This window comes from Xiphophorus couchianus, chromosome 16 (genome assembly GCF_001444195.1).
Source record: "Xiphophorus couchianus chromosome 16, X_couchianus-1.0, whole genome shotgun sequence".
Taxonomy (NCBI): domain Eukaryota; kingdom Metazoa; phylum Chordata; class Actinopteri; order Cyprinodontiformes; family Poeciliidae; genus Xiphophorus; species Xiphophorus couchianus.
Genome location: NC_040243.1, coordinates 19,395,795 through 19,410,388, shown reverse-complemented (window position 1 = coordinate 19,410,388; position 14,594 = coordinate 19,395,795). Strand labels below are relative to the sequence as shown.

At 41.6% G+C, this 14,594-nt stretch overlaps 2 protein-coding genes and 1 non-coding gene across 4 annotated transcripts; 2 read left to right on the top strand and 1 right to left on the bottom strand.

Annotated features, from left to right (window-relative positions):
* Positions 1-43: 43 nt before the first annotated feature.
* On the bottom strand, positions 44-5,725 carry poldip3 (polymerase (DNA-directed), delta interacting protein 3). Of its 2 annotated transcripts, none has more exons than XM_028041990.1 (10): positions 5,579-5,725; positions 4,278-4,393; positions 3,762-4,198; positions 3,618-3,662; positions 3,438-3,515; positions 3,117-3,338; positions 2,270-2,347; positions 2,027-2,156; positions 1,857-1,923; positions 44-1,010 (listed from the first exon to the last, which is right to left on the bottom strand). In XM_028041990.1, the coding sequence occupies exons 1-10, from the start codon at positions 5,644-5,646 to the stop codon at positions 782-784; spliced, it is 1,470 nt and encodes a 489-aa protein (XP_027897791.1). In that variant the 5' UTR covers positions 5,647-5,725; the 3' UTR covers positions 44-781. The 2 variants fall into 2 exon arrangements, with proteins under 2 accessions (XP_027897791.1, XP_027897792.1); XM_028041991.1 differs by having other exon boundaries at positions 3,762-4,195; positions 4,281-4,393.
* Positions 5,726-6,133: 408 nt separating this feature from the next.
* On the top strand, positions 6,134-6,287 carry LOC114160578 (U12 minor spliceosomal RNA). The gene has a single exon (XR_003598796.1). It is a non-coding gene; the product is annotated as a U12 minor spliceosomal RNA (small nuclear RNA).
* Positions 6,288-6,689: 402 nt separating this feature from the next.
* Positions 6,690-14,513, top strand: fam234b (family with sequence similarity 234 member B). The gene is made up of 13 exons (XM_028041987.1): positions 6,690-6,845; positions 8,133-8,687; positions 8,988-9,101; positions 9,174-9,341; positions 10,075-10,190; positions 10,397-10,547; positions 10,653-10,794; positions 11,300-11,494; positions 11,651-11,729; positions 11,839-12,006; positions 12,089-12,209; positions 13,448-13,674; positions 13,780-14,513. The coding sequence occupies exons 1-13, from the start codon at positions 6,791-6,793 to the stop codon at positions 13,780-13,782; spliced, it is 2,094 nt and encodes a 697-aa protein (XP_027897788.1). The 5' UTR covers positions 6,690-6,790; the 3' UTR covers positions 13,783-14,513.
* Positions 14,514-14,594: the final 81 nt, after the last annotated feature.

Below are 14,594 nucleotides of genomic sequence, written 5' to 3'. Positions count from 1 at the left end.
GTGATCAAATCAACAGAGAAAAAAAAGAAGTTACCCTTCAGACTAGATTTACAAAGCTAAATATTTAATGGAAACATTTCACAAACGGATACGACAACCCCAACTGACGGAGCAACCTAAAAGTAATTTACAGTCGTTTGATAAACACAATGTAACGCGTGCTACCACAAATTATGTTTAATTCTGTTCCAAAACCTAAACAGGCATGACAAAAACTTGTTACAAACAGCACTGAATTCCACACAAACTGGAAATCCAATGGAAACATGGTACTGGTTACTTCCTGCTTCTGCGTTACATGTAGCAATTATATTTTTACAAGCAGAACTATTAGATGGATTCAATAGGTCCCAAAGTGGGGAGGGAGAGGGACTGCTAAAGAAACCAGAAATATCCTGTAATGGATAGATCCAACTGTGACGGACGTCCTAATAACTAAACACACCCAGTATGCGTGCGTTTCTTTAAATGGTGTTGATTCTTTAAAATAACTTCGGTTAGAAATTATTCTCTTTTGGAAACTGCAGGTTACTGCAGAGTAAAAGAAAAATAATAATAAATCAATTTCATAAAAGAACGCAGCCCACACTCCCTCTTTATGCCGACTCACTATATCGAAGCTTCTTCATCTGGTCCAGGTAACATCTGACTGCACAAAACCAAAAACAGAAGAAGATGCAGATCATCCGTTTATTCCCCCCTTGTTCCGAGTACTCAATCAAATGAAATGTGTAAAAACCAGTTTCATCAGAGACTGCGGGCTGCCTGTATCTTGCTGCCTCTATATCTTGATGCGGAAGGCGGTGGTCTGTGAGCTGGGGGCCTCGGTGGTGGAGGTGGACTGTGTGGTGGACTTGAACAGAGCTTTGAGAATGGTCTGGGGGTCCACTTCGGTCGTGGGCTGAGAGGAGGCACGCTGGCCGCTGGGGCGGGACAGAGAGGGAGGCAGGCCGTCTTTCTTCGTGCCGCCGCCGCTGCTGCTGCCAGCGCCTGGGGTGTCGCTGAGTCTCCTGTAGGACAAAAAAGAAAGAAAACAGACCCGTCTCTTTGTCTTCGTCCGCCTGCACAACTATTTACATCGACTTGTTGATTGTTTTCAGCTGGAGCACCACATTCACATTTAATTCTAGAGAAAACTTAGGAAATAGTTTATGAATTTTGTGATACACAACAGTTTCCCAATTTTAAATCTGAATGGTTTGGCTTGTCTTTTGATTTCGCTTCATTTACTCGGACACCCTGAAATAAAAATTAATGGCTGTGTTAAGAAGCCCTTAGTTGGTTGAGCAAATAATCTCTAGGAAGGTCTCAAATGTAAAAATAAGCAATAAATCAATGAATCACATTATAAGTTGATTCAAGCTCAATAATGATTTGTTTTTCTGTTTTCTCTTCTTCTACCAACAACTGGACGAGAAAAGTCTTCAATCTGGTCCATTAGTTTAACTAGCCTCTTTGTGGTTTACAGATAATTCATAATTTATTTTATTTGTTGTTTTTATTTATTTGGATATTTAAAACGCCTTCCAATTCCGGTGTTAAAAGTTGATTAGAATTTAAAGTTTATTGATCTTTGAAATAGTGTTTATGCATTATTATGCCATTGCCATTATATTACTTGAAAATGTTCCTCAAAACAACAATATCATTTATTGCAATAACGTCTGGGGCAATTTATCGTCCAGCAAAGTTTGTTGGTGCGACAGACCTGATCGTCCTTCCACTTAAAGGTTATACATCACTTTAAGAGGATCTCAAAGACTAATGTTAACTTCAGATAAAATGGACCTCATGAAAACATTAAACTATTGACTGAATGCAGAAGAAGATGAGTTCTAGTAAAGTGGATGACTCACAGTAGGATCGGCTGATCGGAGGTGATGACGGTTCCTTGAATATGAAGGTTGCACTTCATGGGTTGCCCTGGCAGAGGACAACAAACAAAAATACTCAACCAAAATATCCCGGCTGCAGTAGTTCTAGAACCAACGGGTTTCAGAACCCGTGGTGTTTCTACTACACTCACCATCCAAGCAGCGAGTGTTGTACCTCCTGTATGCGCTGACGGCGTCCTCTTTACGGACAAACACCACCTCGGCCACGCCCACCTTTACCAGGCGCGCTCGCTTCAAAGCGCCGCACACGCAGAACAGTTCCTTTTTTGGACAAACAAGCAGCAGAGCCGCGTTCTGATTTAGACACTGAGCACGTTAAAGGACAACAAACAGAAGAGAGTGAAGTGGAAAAACAAACAGAGGGATGGACTCACCATTATGTCCTCCTCGCTAACCCGCGGGTGAAGGTTGCTCACCGTTATTTTAGTCCCCTCCAACGGGCTGAATGCAGGCTAAAAAGAGAGAAAACTGTTTACAACTTACCTACTCCCCAAGTTTACCGCTTTACAGTCATGCGGTTTTGCGACCATAACAGAGTTGTAGAGAGAGAGAAAGAGTTATATCAAACTGCAAGTTGAATTAAGAATCGCAGCACCGTCCTTCCTCCCTCTGTTGCTGTTTGTACACAAAATAAGCGGCAGCCACCACTCTCAAAAGATAACACTGTTAAAGAACTACAATAAGTAAGCAGGATGTCCAGTAAACACTGGACTGCAAAGGCTTGTGAAGAAAAAGAAAATTCTATTAAGATTAAAATCTGCATGTGCAGCACTCAAGGAATGATTTCACTGTAACAAGATATTTAATCAATCGGGATAATTCAATAACTTTTGAATAAATGCCTAAGGGTTTTTTCTTCCTCATCCATGGATATGAAAACAATAAGTTATATGGGACGCTTCTTAGGGAGATGTAAAATAAAAACCGCCTCTGTTACCATGGTAATATAGCTAGACTTACAGGGATCCACTTTGTTATAGAGGAAACAGATTTTTCACTCAAAGTTGTGGCCAACTCACAAAAAAAATGTAAAAAAATAAATAAAAAATTGGCCTCAAAAAAATCTTTTTTTCTTTTAATGTTTGTTGCAACTTAGTCATTATACATATATTTTTATCCCCCAAAGGAAACTTAAATCAGACACCATATTGGTAAAGTGAAGACAAGTCAGAGGAGGATGACGATGTGACAAGTCATGTGGACGCCAGCTGCAGCTGATACCTGTGGAGGAGTTGGTGCTGCCATGCTGGTCTCCGCTGCGCTCTGCTGCAGAGTCCTGGACACGGGCTGCAACGCTGCAGCAGAGGAACGAGCGGCCGCCGTGCTGGTGTTGGGCCGGGTGGGGGCCACGGGGACTGGGGGTCGCGGGGCCGTGTAGGCATCATTTTTAACCACCTTAGTGATCGGGGCAGTTATGGAGAACATGGACCCTGCAGTGCCAGTCTGCATGAAGAGGTTTTTATGATTATTGTTTCTGTGGGGACCAGGTGAAATATCAAAACGCTTCATCAAAAAGTTTAAGGAACTGTAAGACCGTCTCACCCGGGACTGCAGCATGCTGTTGGCGGTCGTTATCTTTATTTGTTTGCTGGCGATGCTGTCGAGGGCACTTACGGCAGGCTGAGAGGAACAGATTTATTCATTGAGCAGCACATTTTACAGCCGTAACCAACGCTGAAGATAAATAATATCTTGTATTATTGAAAATGAAAACAGATGTACCTGCGTCATCGCACGGATTCCCCCCAAGGTCCCAGCTGGACGTTGCTGAAAAGCGAGTCGGTAATCGTTAAAAGAGCTTGATCGTGCACTTTTAGGATTCGTCAAAACAAGAAAAAAAATAATAATAACTTTCTGCACCCTCACCTGGATGGTCTTAGTTATTTTTAGAGGAGGCTCCGCAGCTGTTTGCGTCTGTGCTCCTCCGATGCTCCTCTTGAGGCTCAGCCTGTCGCGGGCGTCCATTACTCGAACGCTATTGCTCAACTGCGGGGTCGTGCTGACTTGGGGAATCAGTCCTTGTATGGTAGTTGTGAACTGCCTGGCGTTTGCGAGGTTGTTGCCGGTTTGGATTTGGATCTGAGGTACGGCGGTCTTGCTTTGCAGCTGTTGCGTGATCGCCGCCTTTAGTGTGGTCTGCGCAAAGGAGCCGAACTGACTCTGGCTCTGCCCCTGCTTGCGCGAGTTGATCATCTGCCGGGCGTCCTGCACGCCTCCCGCCGCTGCACCTCCCCTGCCGCGGATTTTGAACCGAGCGTCTTTCTGGACCAGCTTCTCTCTGGCGTCCTTCACTTGAAAACCTGGGCGGAGATGGAAATCTTAAATCTTCAGCTGTTCGCCTCGTTGTTTAGATTTGGAGGCATAACCCCTTGGATAACCCCTTACCTGTTCCTCCTCCTCCTCCTCCTCCTAGGCGTTGCCTTGCATCGTTCTGCCCGATTTTTTGCCTGGCATCGAAGTTTTTTCCATCTCCCGTCCCAAGGCGCCCGAACACGGGCCTAATGGACACAAACATTATGTAAATCCAACAGAAAAACTATCAGCCAGACAGAAAAACAAAGAGACACACTGACTGACAAAGGGGTGGTTGGGACAATTTAATAATCAGAAATAAAGAAAAGAAAACTAAACCATGTGGGATAGATGGAATTGACATCGACTCACTGATTGGCAATAGAATTGCGATTATATATTTTCCTGGTTTTTTGCAGTCTTGACTTTACATATTTTTAAAAAACAGACAAAAAGACAAATAAAAAAAAGGTCTGGATCAACTCATAAAGCACGCTTAAGTTCATAAGTTGTGATTTTATTCACGTGGTCAATCACTTAAAGAATACAATCTGGAAATGCAAATATTGCTCTACACCAATCGCTTATCCAGACAGGAAAAAATACTTTTAATTCAAGATTTTTTTCCAGACCTTATCACGCCACGAAAGTTTTAGATTTTCTTATCAAAATTTGTCACTTTAATTTAATTGCTCTTGTCCAAATAGATGTTCTCTACTTTGTTTCTGTAGAAAGTGTGAATGTTGAATGCATGTATATTTCTAAAACTGCAAAAATAAAAAGTTTTTAAAAAAAAGTATTTTTGAAATATAGTGTAATTTTATTGTACTTAAGTTTACCTTCTAAAACAGCGCTAGAAACGTACATTCAGATTGCTCGTCTTTTGTAATGTTTGGATGTAATTTAAGTTGGATCTTTTTTTAAATTAACAGTGTACAGTGGTTACGTTGTAGAAAGCGACTAATGTTGATATAGCTCGTATACAAACAGAGCAGAACCTGCAGGAGCCACATTTCTTCAAGTGGTAGAATAATCACAATTCGACGTAAAGACTAAATATTAGCAGAGCTAACCGAAAGGAGAGAAGATAAAAGCAGAACGCGAAGTAAACGTGACGCAATAATGCGCTAGTGGGCTTTTATTGCACTCACCAATAGATTTAGGCGTTACACGTTGGATTACGTCGTGTTTTCTCAAACTTAAACGCTTAATTTCTAAAGGCCTCCTGCTAGCGGTTGCTACGTAGCAATCACGTTTAGCATACCGTAGTTGCCACACGTAACAGCTAGCGAACTGCAGCTTTATTTTAACGGTATTCTTTCACATTTGCACCAAAAGGCTTCACAAATCCTTCATTAATAGAATTTAGAGTTCAACTGCATTTTACGTACCGATTAGGTGGAGGTTTTTGGTTAATACGGCGCCGCCGTATAACTTCATCCAAAGAGACGTCAGCCATTTTCTCATACACGAACACCTCTGAGCGTGCGCGTCACAGAAGCTTTTGACAATCTTTATGGACACCGCTTTAGACCAAAAAGGACGAAAATGAGTGTCCGTGGACTGAATAAATTCTTGTTTAGACTTGGCAGTTTTATTCCTTTTACCATCATGGACTTTAACATTAAGGATACCGTACCATGAATTACTAAAATTGACCGTTTTACTATTTTATAATCTGTTATTAGTTACTCTCGACGACATCCAAAAGAATTCGGATTACCCATAAGGCTTTGCGTCCCTTTTTTGATAAATATATACGTGTTTTAGGCAAATAGATTGTTTTATGTTTATCAGAGTACATTGTTTTTAAATAATATTACTTCGCCTATTGTAAAATATTCGTGCAAACATAGTTGCTCTCCAGTCGGTCGCCTTCATTCCGCACCCTGACTGAGAACGCCATGGCAAGATGTCTAGAGCTGCTAATCGACATTCTGTTAGTTATGCCTTAAACTGATGAGTAAGGAAAATAACGATGCGGGGTGACGCCCGTATCCTCGTTCACAATACGAGAGGAATTTTTGAAAGGGCAAAGGTCTGCCTGTTGAGGTGACTCGCCTACTTTGCGAGATGCCTTGCGGGACCAGGACCTTCCCCGACACCAAATGCATGTGAAAAACAAAACATTAAGAAGGAAAAATTACAGATTTTATGGATACATTAATCATGGCAACTCTTATTTTGCTAGAACGATAAGTCCGATAATACAGCTGGGCATCAGGACCCAGAAGCCACACCAGTAGCTGTCAGCTGTTGTTAGACATTTCAAATAACCTATATTACTTTAAGTTTGATGACAAATTTAGTTATCTGATTTCAAAGGGGGAAATGAACACATAAAAGCTATAGAACAATATGACTGTATTTTTTACATTCATTTTGTAATAACTATAAAAGGATTTGCATTTTTTAGTTATATAATTTCAATGGAAAAACCCCACAAATTATTCAAACAGTCCGTCTTACTTTCCCCTGGGTTATTTGCAGGACAAAAACGCGCCACACCAGCCTCAGGGGAAAAAAAACCCAACTCCCAGAATGCATTTGAGCACAGCTGGTTGGGGCCAGCGCTTGCTTATCGTCCTCGCTGCTCTGCGTCGATGTCGAGAGGAGAAACAATGGCTGCAGCTCTCTCCCGTGCCCTCAAACTGCCTGGTGAGATGTGCGACAGTTATTCCTCCTTATTTCATAGAGTGACAGAGAAAGAGAGAGAGAAAGCGACAGGTCGCTAATGGTAACGCTATGAACGGTTTGGTGTATTCTCCTATGATTATAGGCACGGCGAATGTTTGGTTCATTCACTGGTTTTGTGAAGCGTAACCTGGTCTGTATCATCACATTTTTGTGAATAATGACGATGCTACATATGGCGGAAACCTGTTTATTTATCAGTCCTACATTTAGCTGATGGCGAGCTAATGTAAGCTAATGTTTACCCGGCGAAAAACCTGCTGCTACGTGCAGAAATAGAAAATAAGGCAGCGGATGAAGAAGATGATATTTTACAAATGGTGTGCTACCAAAAAAAAAAAATTATATATATATATATATATATATATATATATATATATAAACATTTATTAACATAATTAACATTAACATTTATTAACATTTATTCAATATGTATAATTTTATTGTTGTTTTTATTATTATTGTGCTATGGCTCTATGGTTAAGATAGTTTCACACCATGTTTAGCTTCTTCACCATCATAAATAACGTATTTAAAGTCAAATATAGACGCGTGAAAAATAAACAAATATGCCAATAATGCTAAAAATGAACAGAATTTGCACGATGACGGTGGTGACAGACTGCTTGGAGGCACATTCCTGCAATTTGGAAAAAAACAGAGTTTCTACACTTGAAGGTGCTAATTCCAAACATTCCTTCTCCACTACCAGTAAGGTAGTGGATAGATATATATATATAGAGAGATCTATCTATCTCTATATAGATATATATGTATATATTATTTATTTATGTTTTTACGAATAAAATAAAATTCATATTCAGTCTTCCTTTGCTTTCCTAAATAAAAGCCAACTCCAGAAGCCACCTAGTAAGTAAACAATTGAATATGTGTTTAACTTAGTCTCAGTATGAATTTCTTTGTTTGTTGAAAAACAAAGTAACCTCTGAAGCCTTCAAAGTGAACAAGTGAACAAACCTCATCATGAAGGCCAAGCAACAACACAGACAGGAGGTTGTGGAGACGTTTGAGGCAAGAGTTGGTTATAAAAATAAAAAAAAACTTTGATCAATTCTCAATGCAATATCCAATCAATTATACAAAAAAGTTAAATGGATGATCGCTGACCTACTAAGAACATTTGCTAGCATTATACGAGTGATCGTGGTAACCCTGAAGAGTGTACTTCCTTGGTTTTATGAGTACTCTGTTGTCATAGCAACAAGTCCAGTTTTGTTCTTGTTCCTGCAGGGAAGAAGGGCTCAGAGCTCGGGGAGTACGACCCTCTCACCCAGGCAGACAGCGACGACCAGAGCGAAGAGGATGACCTCGTGCTCAACTACCCCAGAAACGGCCTGGGCAGGGACGGCTGCCTGGCCCCGGGCTCCTCCAAGCTGCGCAATGGGAGGTTGGGAAGGCTCGTCGGCGCCACTGACGGGGCGCGGGACGAGGAGGAGGAGGAAGAAGAAGAAGACGACGACCAGTGGACGGACCAAGTTTCCGGCAAGCCCAGAAGGAGCCGAGACGACCTGAAGGGCGGCCAGTACTGGAGCCGCAGGGAGCTGGGGACCGGGGAGGACCGAGGAGGAGGAGCCGGGCCGTCTGGGGCCGCAGGGCTGGGCTCTCACAGCTCTGAGGCAGAGGAGAAGAGGAAGAGAGCGAAAAATGCGATCCGGAGCGCGTTTTTCCTGGTGCCTCTTGCATGTGCCATGTTGATTGTGCTGCTGTGTGCGTTCCTGGTTCCCTGCCAGAAGGCAGAGCTGGAGAAGAAGCTGCGGTGGGAACGAGCGCTGGGAGACGCAGGAGGTGTAGATGACTCAGAAATCTGTAGTTTACAGTCAAACATACACAAACACTTATTAGCAGGTCGGCAAATCAGGGCGAAATAAACACCTAAAGTGGCACTTAAGACTTACTGAGGAGTCCTGCTGTCTAGACAGCCAGGTCTCCTTTTTATATTTAGTCACTTGTGATTATACAGCATAGTTTGTGTTTCTCTGCATCCCGACACTTCAAATGCTTCAAATAAAATAAAACCAGCTTCAACTAAAGCATCTGGTGGATTTAGCAGGAGTAGGCTAACATTTCTCCTTGGTTGCTGTTCAGGCGTCACTCCGCCCGCGCTGGCTTTATGGGACGTTGACGGTGATTCGGTGGAGGACGTGCTTTTGGGTGTTACTGAATGGACCAACGGCACGCATGCAACGCAAAGGAGCAAAGGTAAGCTCTGTGAAAAGGATGTTTTGGGTTTGTTTCATTTCCCCCCCCTCTAAGAGGATTTGATTGTTCCAGTTTACAGCGCGGTGGCCGTCTGCGCCGCCAGCGGCCAGCTGCTGTGGAGGGAAGTCCTGAACGAGCCTGTCATGTACCTCCAGTGCGGTCTGCAGCTGAGCACGCAACCGTCGCCTGTTTGCCTCATTATCGGAAAGTCCAACCTCATGGCGGTCAACGGCTCCACAGGTTAGGATCGCCTTCATGAAGCACCGACAAATCACCTAAGAAAAAAAGTTATTTTTGTATTTCGTCATTTTCTGAATCCCACCAAACTACATTGTGTAAGATTTTCAGAGTTTGGTGAGCACACTTCTCCTAATCTTGCTAATGCGCTAACACTGCAGCTACTTTTTAGCTTAGCGCTTTAGTGTTTTTGCTAACTTTGAAAACGGACTTGGCATCCCCTAATTTATATTTTCCATATAAATTCTAAAACAGTCATTTACTTGGCTGCTTTGTAAACTTTCAGTTTAATAAACTTCGACCTCTGTGTTGAAGTTTTGGTTTTCAACTTAAGAATTCTTCAACTTAACTGTTTATATCCGTGCTTTTATTTTGAAGTCATTTTCTCTCCTCACGTTTTCCATCCGCCCCACATAACTTTATTGAAAATAAAAAATGCGCAGTCGAGAACAAGATATAAATGTAAATGCCAGATGAATTATAGAACATGTAAATTAATTTTATGCTCAGTGGTCATAATCCTTGGAGGAAGACATAATTTGACTTTAGCATTTAAAATTTAATTTAAGGACTCTGCAGACAATTGAAGATAAGAAAATCTGGAAATGATTATTTCATTACTGAGATCTATAATATAGAATAAATATTAGATATTTGTTATTTAATAAATAGAAATAGTGCTCAAGCTCCTAATAGGTGATCAAAGATGTGTTTTTTTTTTTCTATCTCTCTTTAGGGAGGAAGTTGTGGTCAGTCGCCCTTAGAAACATTGAATCCCAGGCAGTGTTGCTTCCTGACATCCAGGGCGACTCCGTCCCAGATCTGCTTCTAGCTACTCTACCTGCTGATGAGGTAAAAACATGCCAACTGTTTGACTTTTTCACATTCAGCTTTTATTTAATTTAAAAATGAGTGTAACTGTAAAAGATTTTTTCCTATTTCTTCCTGTCATTTTCCCCCCCGATTCTTCTATATCGTGTAACTAAAGGAACCTGGATCCCGAGGATTTGTTTCGACTCATTTCTGTATTAACGTGCGTTTTTAATATTCATTTTCAGACTTTGGATTTATCGCTGACTTTGATCTCCGGACAGACGGGAAAGAAAATTGGAAATCCCGTGCCCTTCAACCTTAAAGGTCAAGGAAAGCTCATTGGTCCGTTGCTGCATGAGACCCAGCAAGGAGCGTACTACATCCTGTTTGGACTGGGTGAGGCAGAGCGAGGCCGGACTCTCAACCACAGCTAAACCGATTGAAACCGATTGAGTCCCACGTTCATAATCAAAGCCGCTTGTTTGTGATTCATGTCTCCAGGTGACGTCCAGGCCATCTCGTTGCAAGACATCTACGTTCGTGCGTTGGACAAAATGCCCGAAACGCGTTTTGTTTTGAGGAAGGATATGAGCTGGGAGAACATGAAGAACGCCACTTCCTCCTCCTTTATCTCCATTTACAGGTACGACCTTCAGCTATTGCTTCTCCTGGAAGGAATGTGGAAGAACTCTTAAGGTTTTAAGATAAACTCTCCTAAAAGAGAAAGGAAAAAATGTGAGTGCATTTGCACATTTGAGTGCATTTACATATTGAGAGGGAAAAGAAATATTTGAGAAACATGACGTGTGATATTTGGTGACACGGGAGTCTTGTATTTACGACGGCCTATTATGGCCATCGTAGATAGAAAAACCAAAAAGGAGTGAATCGCAGAAATGTTGAGATTAATCTTAGATTTTCTAGAGAAAAAAATCGGGAAATTTCTGAGCTTCAAAAGTCTAAAATTGTCAAACTCAGAAATTTCCAAGTTTTTTTTCTAGAAAATCTCTGAGATTAATCTCAAAATTTCTGTCTATTTCTGCTTAAATTACCATTTTTTTATCTACAATGGCTTTAATGCACCATAATCCATGTTCAAGATAATGGAGTGACCTCCCTTTTTGACGAGTCCCTTTTCTTCTTTTTAGTGGATCAGAGCGTGTGGAGTTCCTGCTGCCCCTAGTGGCCGGTTTTGGGAACAACCGCAACAGTCTGGACGCAGTCTCCAACCTGAACTCGACCAGAAGCGACTGGGTGTTGTTCTACGGAGCCAGCACGCTGTCCGTGCTGAGACAGCGCGACTTGCACAAGCAGTGGACTTTCAGCAACGCTTCGATTCACAGGTCCCACAGCTCCGAGTGTCTGAGCAGCGTAAAAATGATGAAACCTTTCAGCTTCTGTCAATGCAAATTATTGCAAAGTTATTGAATCTTAATCAATGTGCTGAATAGCTTCAGTATGAATGTAATAAGAGAGAGAGAAAAAATGTTTCCCCACAGCGAGCCAGCTTTGGGTCACTTCAACGGCGATGGAGTCCTGGACCTTTTTGTTCAGCATTCGGCAAACGGCATCATGACGGTAAATATCTGCTTATCTGACTCTTTGGTAATGTCAGACATTTTCTTTTTCGTGCAAACACGCTTCGACGCAGACCCACAGTTTTCCCGCCCTGCTCCTCGTCCGCTAGGCGCTGATCCTCAGCGGGGCGAGCGGGACGCCCCTCTGGAAGGCTGAGTTTGTGTGCCCTCGTCTCGTTTTGGAAGCGTCCGCCGTATCGACCTCAACCGGCCAATCAGTCTTCCTGTTCTGGGCCAGCGAGCCCATCAGAGCACAGAGGAACGCTCCCAGGACGACGGTGAGTCTCTACGGCCGAGGCCGAGCATCTGCCGGAGGAATAATAAAAACGGTGCGCGTGACTTGTGCCGAACTGTGTCCAGATGGAGCCGGGCGTGGCCGCAGCGGAGCCGCTCATCAGGAAGCTCTTCCTGCTGCATCCCGCGCATCCTGCAGCGCTGCTGCAGCTCAGCAGCACCACAGACACAGCGGTCACATCTGCAGGTGAGACAAAGCGAGCTAGTTCACCATTTCACTTCATTTGTAGGCCGAAGTTTTAAAATGAAATCATTTACAAATTTGTAGAAGTGTTCATGTTCCAGCTAAAATCTTTTTTTGCCACATTATAGCAGCGGTCAGCAAGATTTACAGCCCAAGGAGGCGTTTTCATCCTCAGTCTAACTAAATAAAACTGACTTAGAGCGGCAAATATTACATAACCTTTTCAAAAAAAAGAAAAGACATTTTACGTATTTTGATAAATATCCACTGCAGGAAATATATTTTTTAAAGAATTACTATTTTGCTCCTATTTTTAGGTTTTAAACGTTTTCTAAAAAGTTTCATGTTCTTAAACACAGTTTCCATCCTAATAACAAATTAGATAAATAAAAATGACTGGTATTTTTAGTGTCATTCTGTTGTAGAAATGACAATTATTCTGGGTAAAATGTCTGAAACCTGCATTTGTTTTTTGGATCTATTTCTAAAACTGTTTTATCATTTTTTAGTCAAAGATTTTAAGAACCATTAAAAAAAACACTTGTGGCTCCAGAGCCACAGTTTGCAGACCCCTGCACTATAGTCATAGACCTCAATGTATTTTATTGGGATTTTATGTAATGGACCAACACAAAGTAGAACATAATTGTGAAATGGATGTTTACTTAAAAAATAATAATAAAAGTCTTAAAAGTGCGGCATGCGCCTTTTAATGCAATGGCCTTTTTATGCAATGGATTCCTTTAAAATCCATTGCAAGTTAAATAATTACCAAGTAGAGTCAGTCTGTCTGTGTACACAAATGCTGTGTGTGCTTATAAAATTAATATTGCACATCACATTAAACACACCAACCTCCACTGGAGTACATGGTGGTGGCTGCATCATGCTGTGGGAAAACTTAAACCTTTTAGAGGCTGTAAAACACTTGAGACAACAATCCCAATTAAACAATCAGAGCTGAACATTTGGTGTATTTAAACCACATTTGTTTGAATAACACACTTAACCAAGTTAGAACGGTCCAGTCAAAAGTTCAGATCTGACGAAAATTGACAAGACTTGGACAAAACTGCTTTTCAAAAAAAGGCCTTCAATCCAATTTAACCGAGTTTTGCTTCACAATTCACACTCCTGTCTACTTTTGTTGGCTGAGAACGTGAAACCAGTCGAAATTGTTTAGTAGAAACTTGAGGGGAAAAATGTTTCCAGTTTGCGACATCCATCATTCTCTCTGACAGTGAGCTACCTGGAGTATCTGAAAGACGCCACCTACATCACCGTGTCCTCCCGGCCCACGACCGGCTCGGAGTCCAGCGCTCAGATAGTGGAGAGCACCAGCCTCAGAGCCGCCATCAAGACGGGACAAATCGTCCAGCTGGGCGAAACCCAGAAAACCGAGGCAGCCGGGAAAGTCGCCGCGCACGAGGTGAACGCGTTTTTCAGGCGCCTCTCCTTCAAACCTCAGGTAACTTTTTTGTAATAATATTTTGTTTTTCTTTTACATTTTCATCTATAAACTGACAGAGTGATAACTGAATGCTTTTTTGTGTGTGTGTATGTGTGTGTCTAGTGATATAGAGCTGGAACGTCATGAGTCGTCAGCACTTCTTCTGCACTAAAGGATCACAATGCATTGAAAGCCGTTTACATTCTGTTAGCACCAATAAGAAATTCTACGTTACTGTGAATCTTTCTTTTCTGTGTAAAATGTTTCTTCATGTTGATTTGTTTTGTTCTTAATGTCTGAATTAACTTATTTTCCTCTTAGTGTTCATTTAACTGAAGCAGAGCAACTCTATTCTGTAGTTAAAACTTGATATTTTTGCTGCCAGAACATTTGAATGCATTGACATTTTGTATATAGATCTTCCATATTTACTGTTCATGTCTACCAATAACTTGTTGTCATGCAGCTTCTATCATTTACCTTTTCCTCAACACCGAGTTTTACTAGCGGGAGTCTGTAAATATTTATGAATGGATATTATTTATTTTCTTTTATCTATCTTCCAAGGATTGTACAATTGAGCGATGTTTTATTACATGCTGGAATAAGCTGGGGGTTTTACACAACGCAACTGGAAGTCAATCCTGCCTGCACGCAGTTGAGCTACTTGTTTGTACGCATAATGGAGGATGCATTTACCCTGTTATATGGAAGCCCAAAGGGGACAAAAATGCCTGACATTCCGGTGACTGATAAAGTACTTGTTGTATGGGCGTTGCTAAGGTGTTATTAGCAACAAACATCAAATTCTGTATGCTTGGAAATGGCACACTGAATAAAAGTGGTACTGAAATTTACTTGTGGCTAATTTTGAGATTTTTTTTTTTGAATAGAGAAAGTCATGGACTTCTGGAAATGGATACGGGAAATCATAGGGA

Coding starts and splice junctions, on each gene's coding strand:
- poldip3 (XM_028041990.1), bottom strand. CDS start 5,646: ATGGCTGACGTCTCTTTGGATGAAGTTATACGGCGGCGCCGTATTAAC. Junction 3,516..3,617: donor GAATCCGTGCGATGACGCAG/GTACATCTGTTT, acceptor TGTTCCTCTCAG/CCTGCCGTAAGTGCCCTCGA. Junction 2,157..2,269: donor TTAGCGAGGAGGACATAATG/GTGAGTCCATCC, acceptor TGTCCAAAAAAG/GAACTGTTCTGCGTGTGCGG.
- fam234b (XM_028041987.1), top strand. CDS start 6,791: ATGTCGAGAGGAGAAACAATGGCTGCAGCTCTCTCCCGTGCCCTCAAA. Junction 11,495..11,650: donor AGCAACGCTTCGATTCACAG/GTCCCACAGCTC, acceptor GTTTCCCCACAG/CGAGCCAGCTTTGGGTCACT. Junction 12,007..12,088: donor GGAACGCTCCCAGGACGACG/GTGAGTCTCTAC, acceptor AACTGTGTCCAG/ATGGAGCCGGGCGTGGCCGC.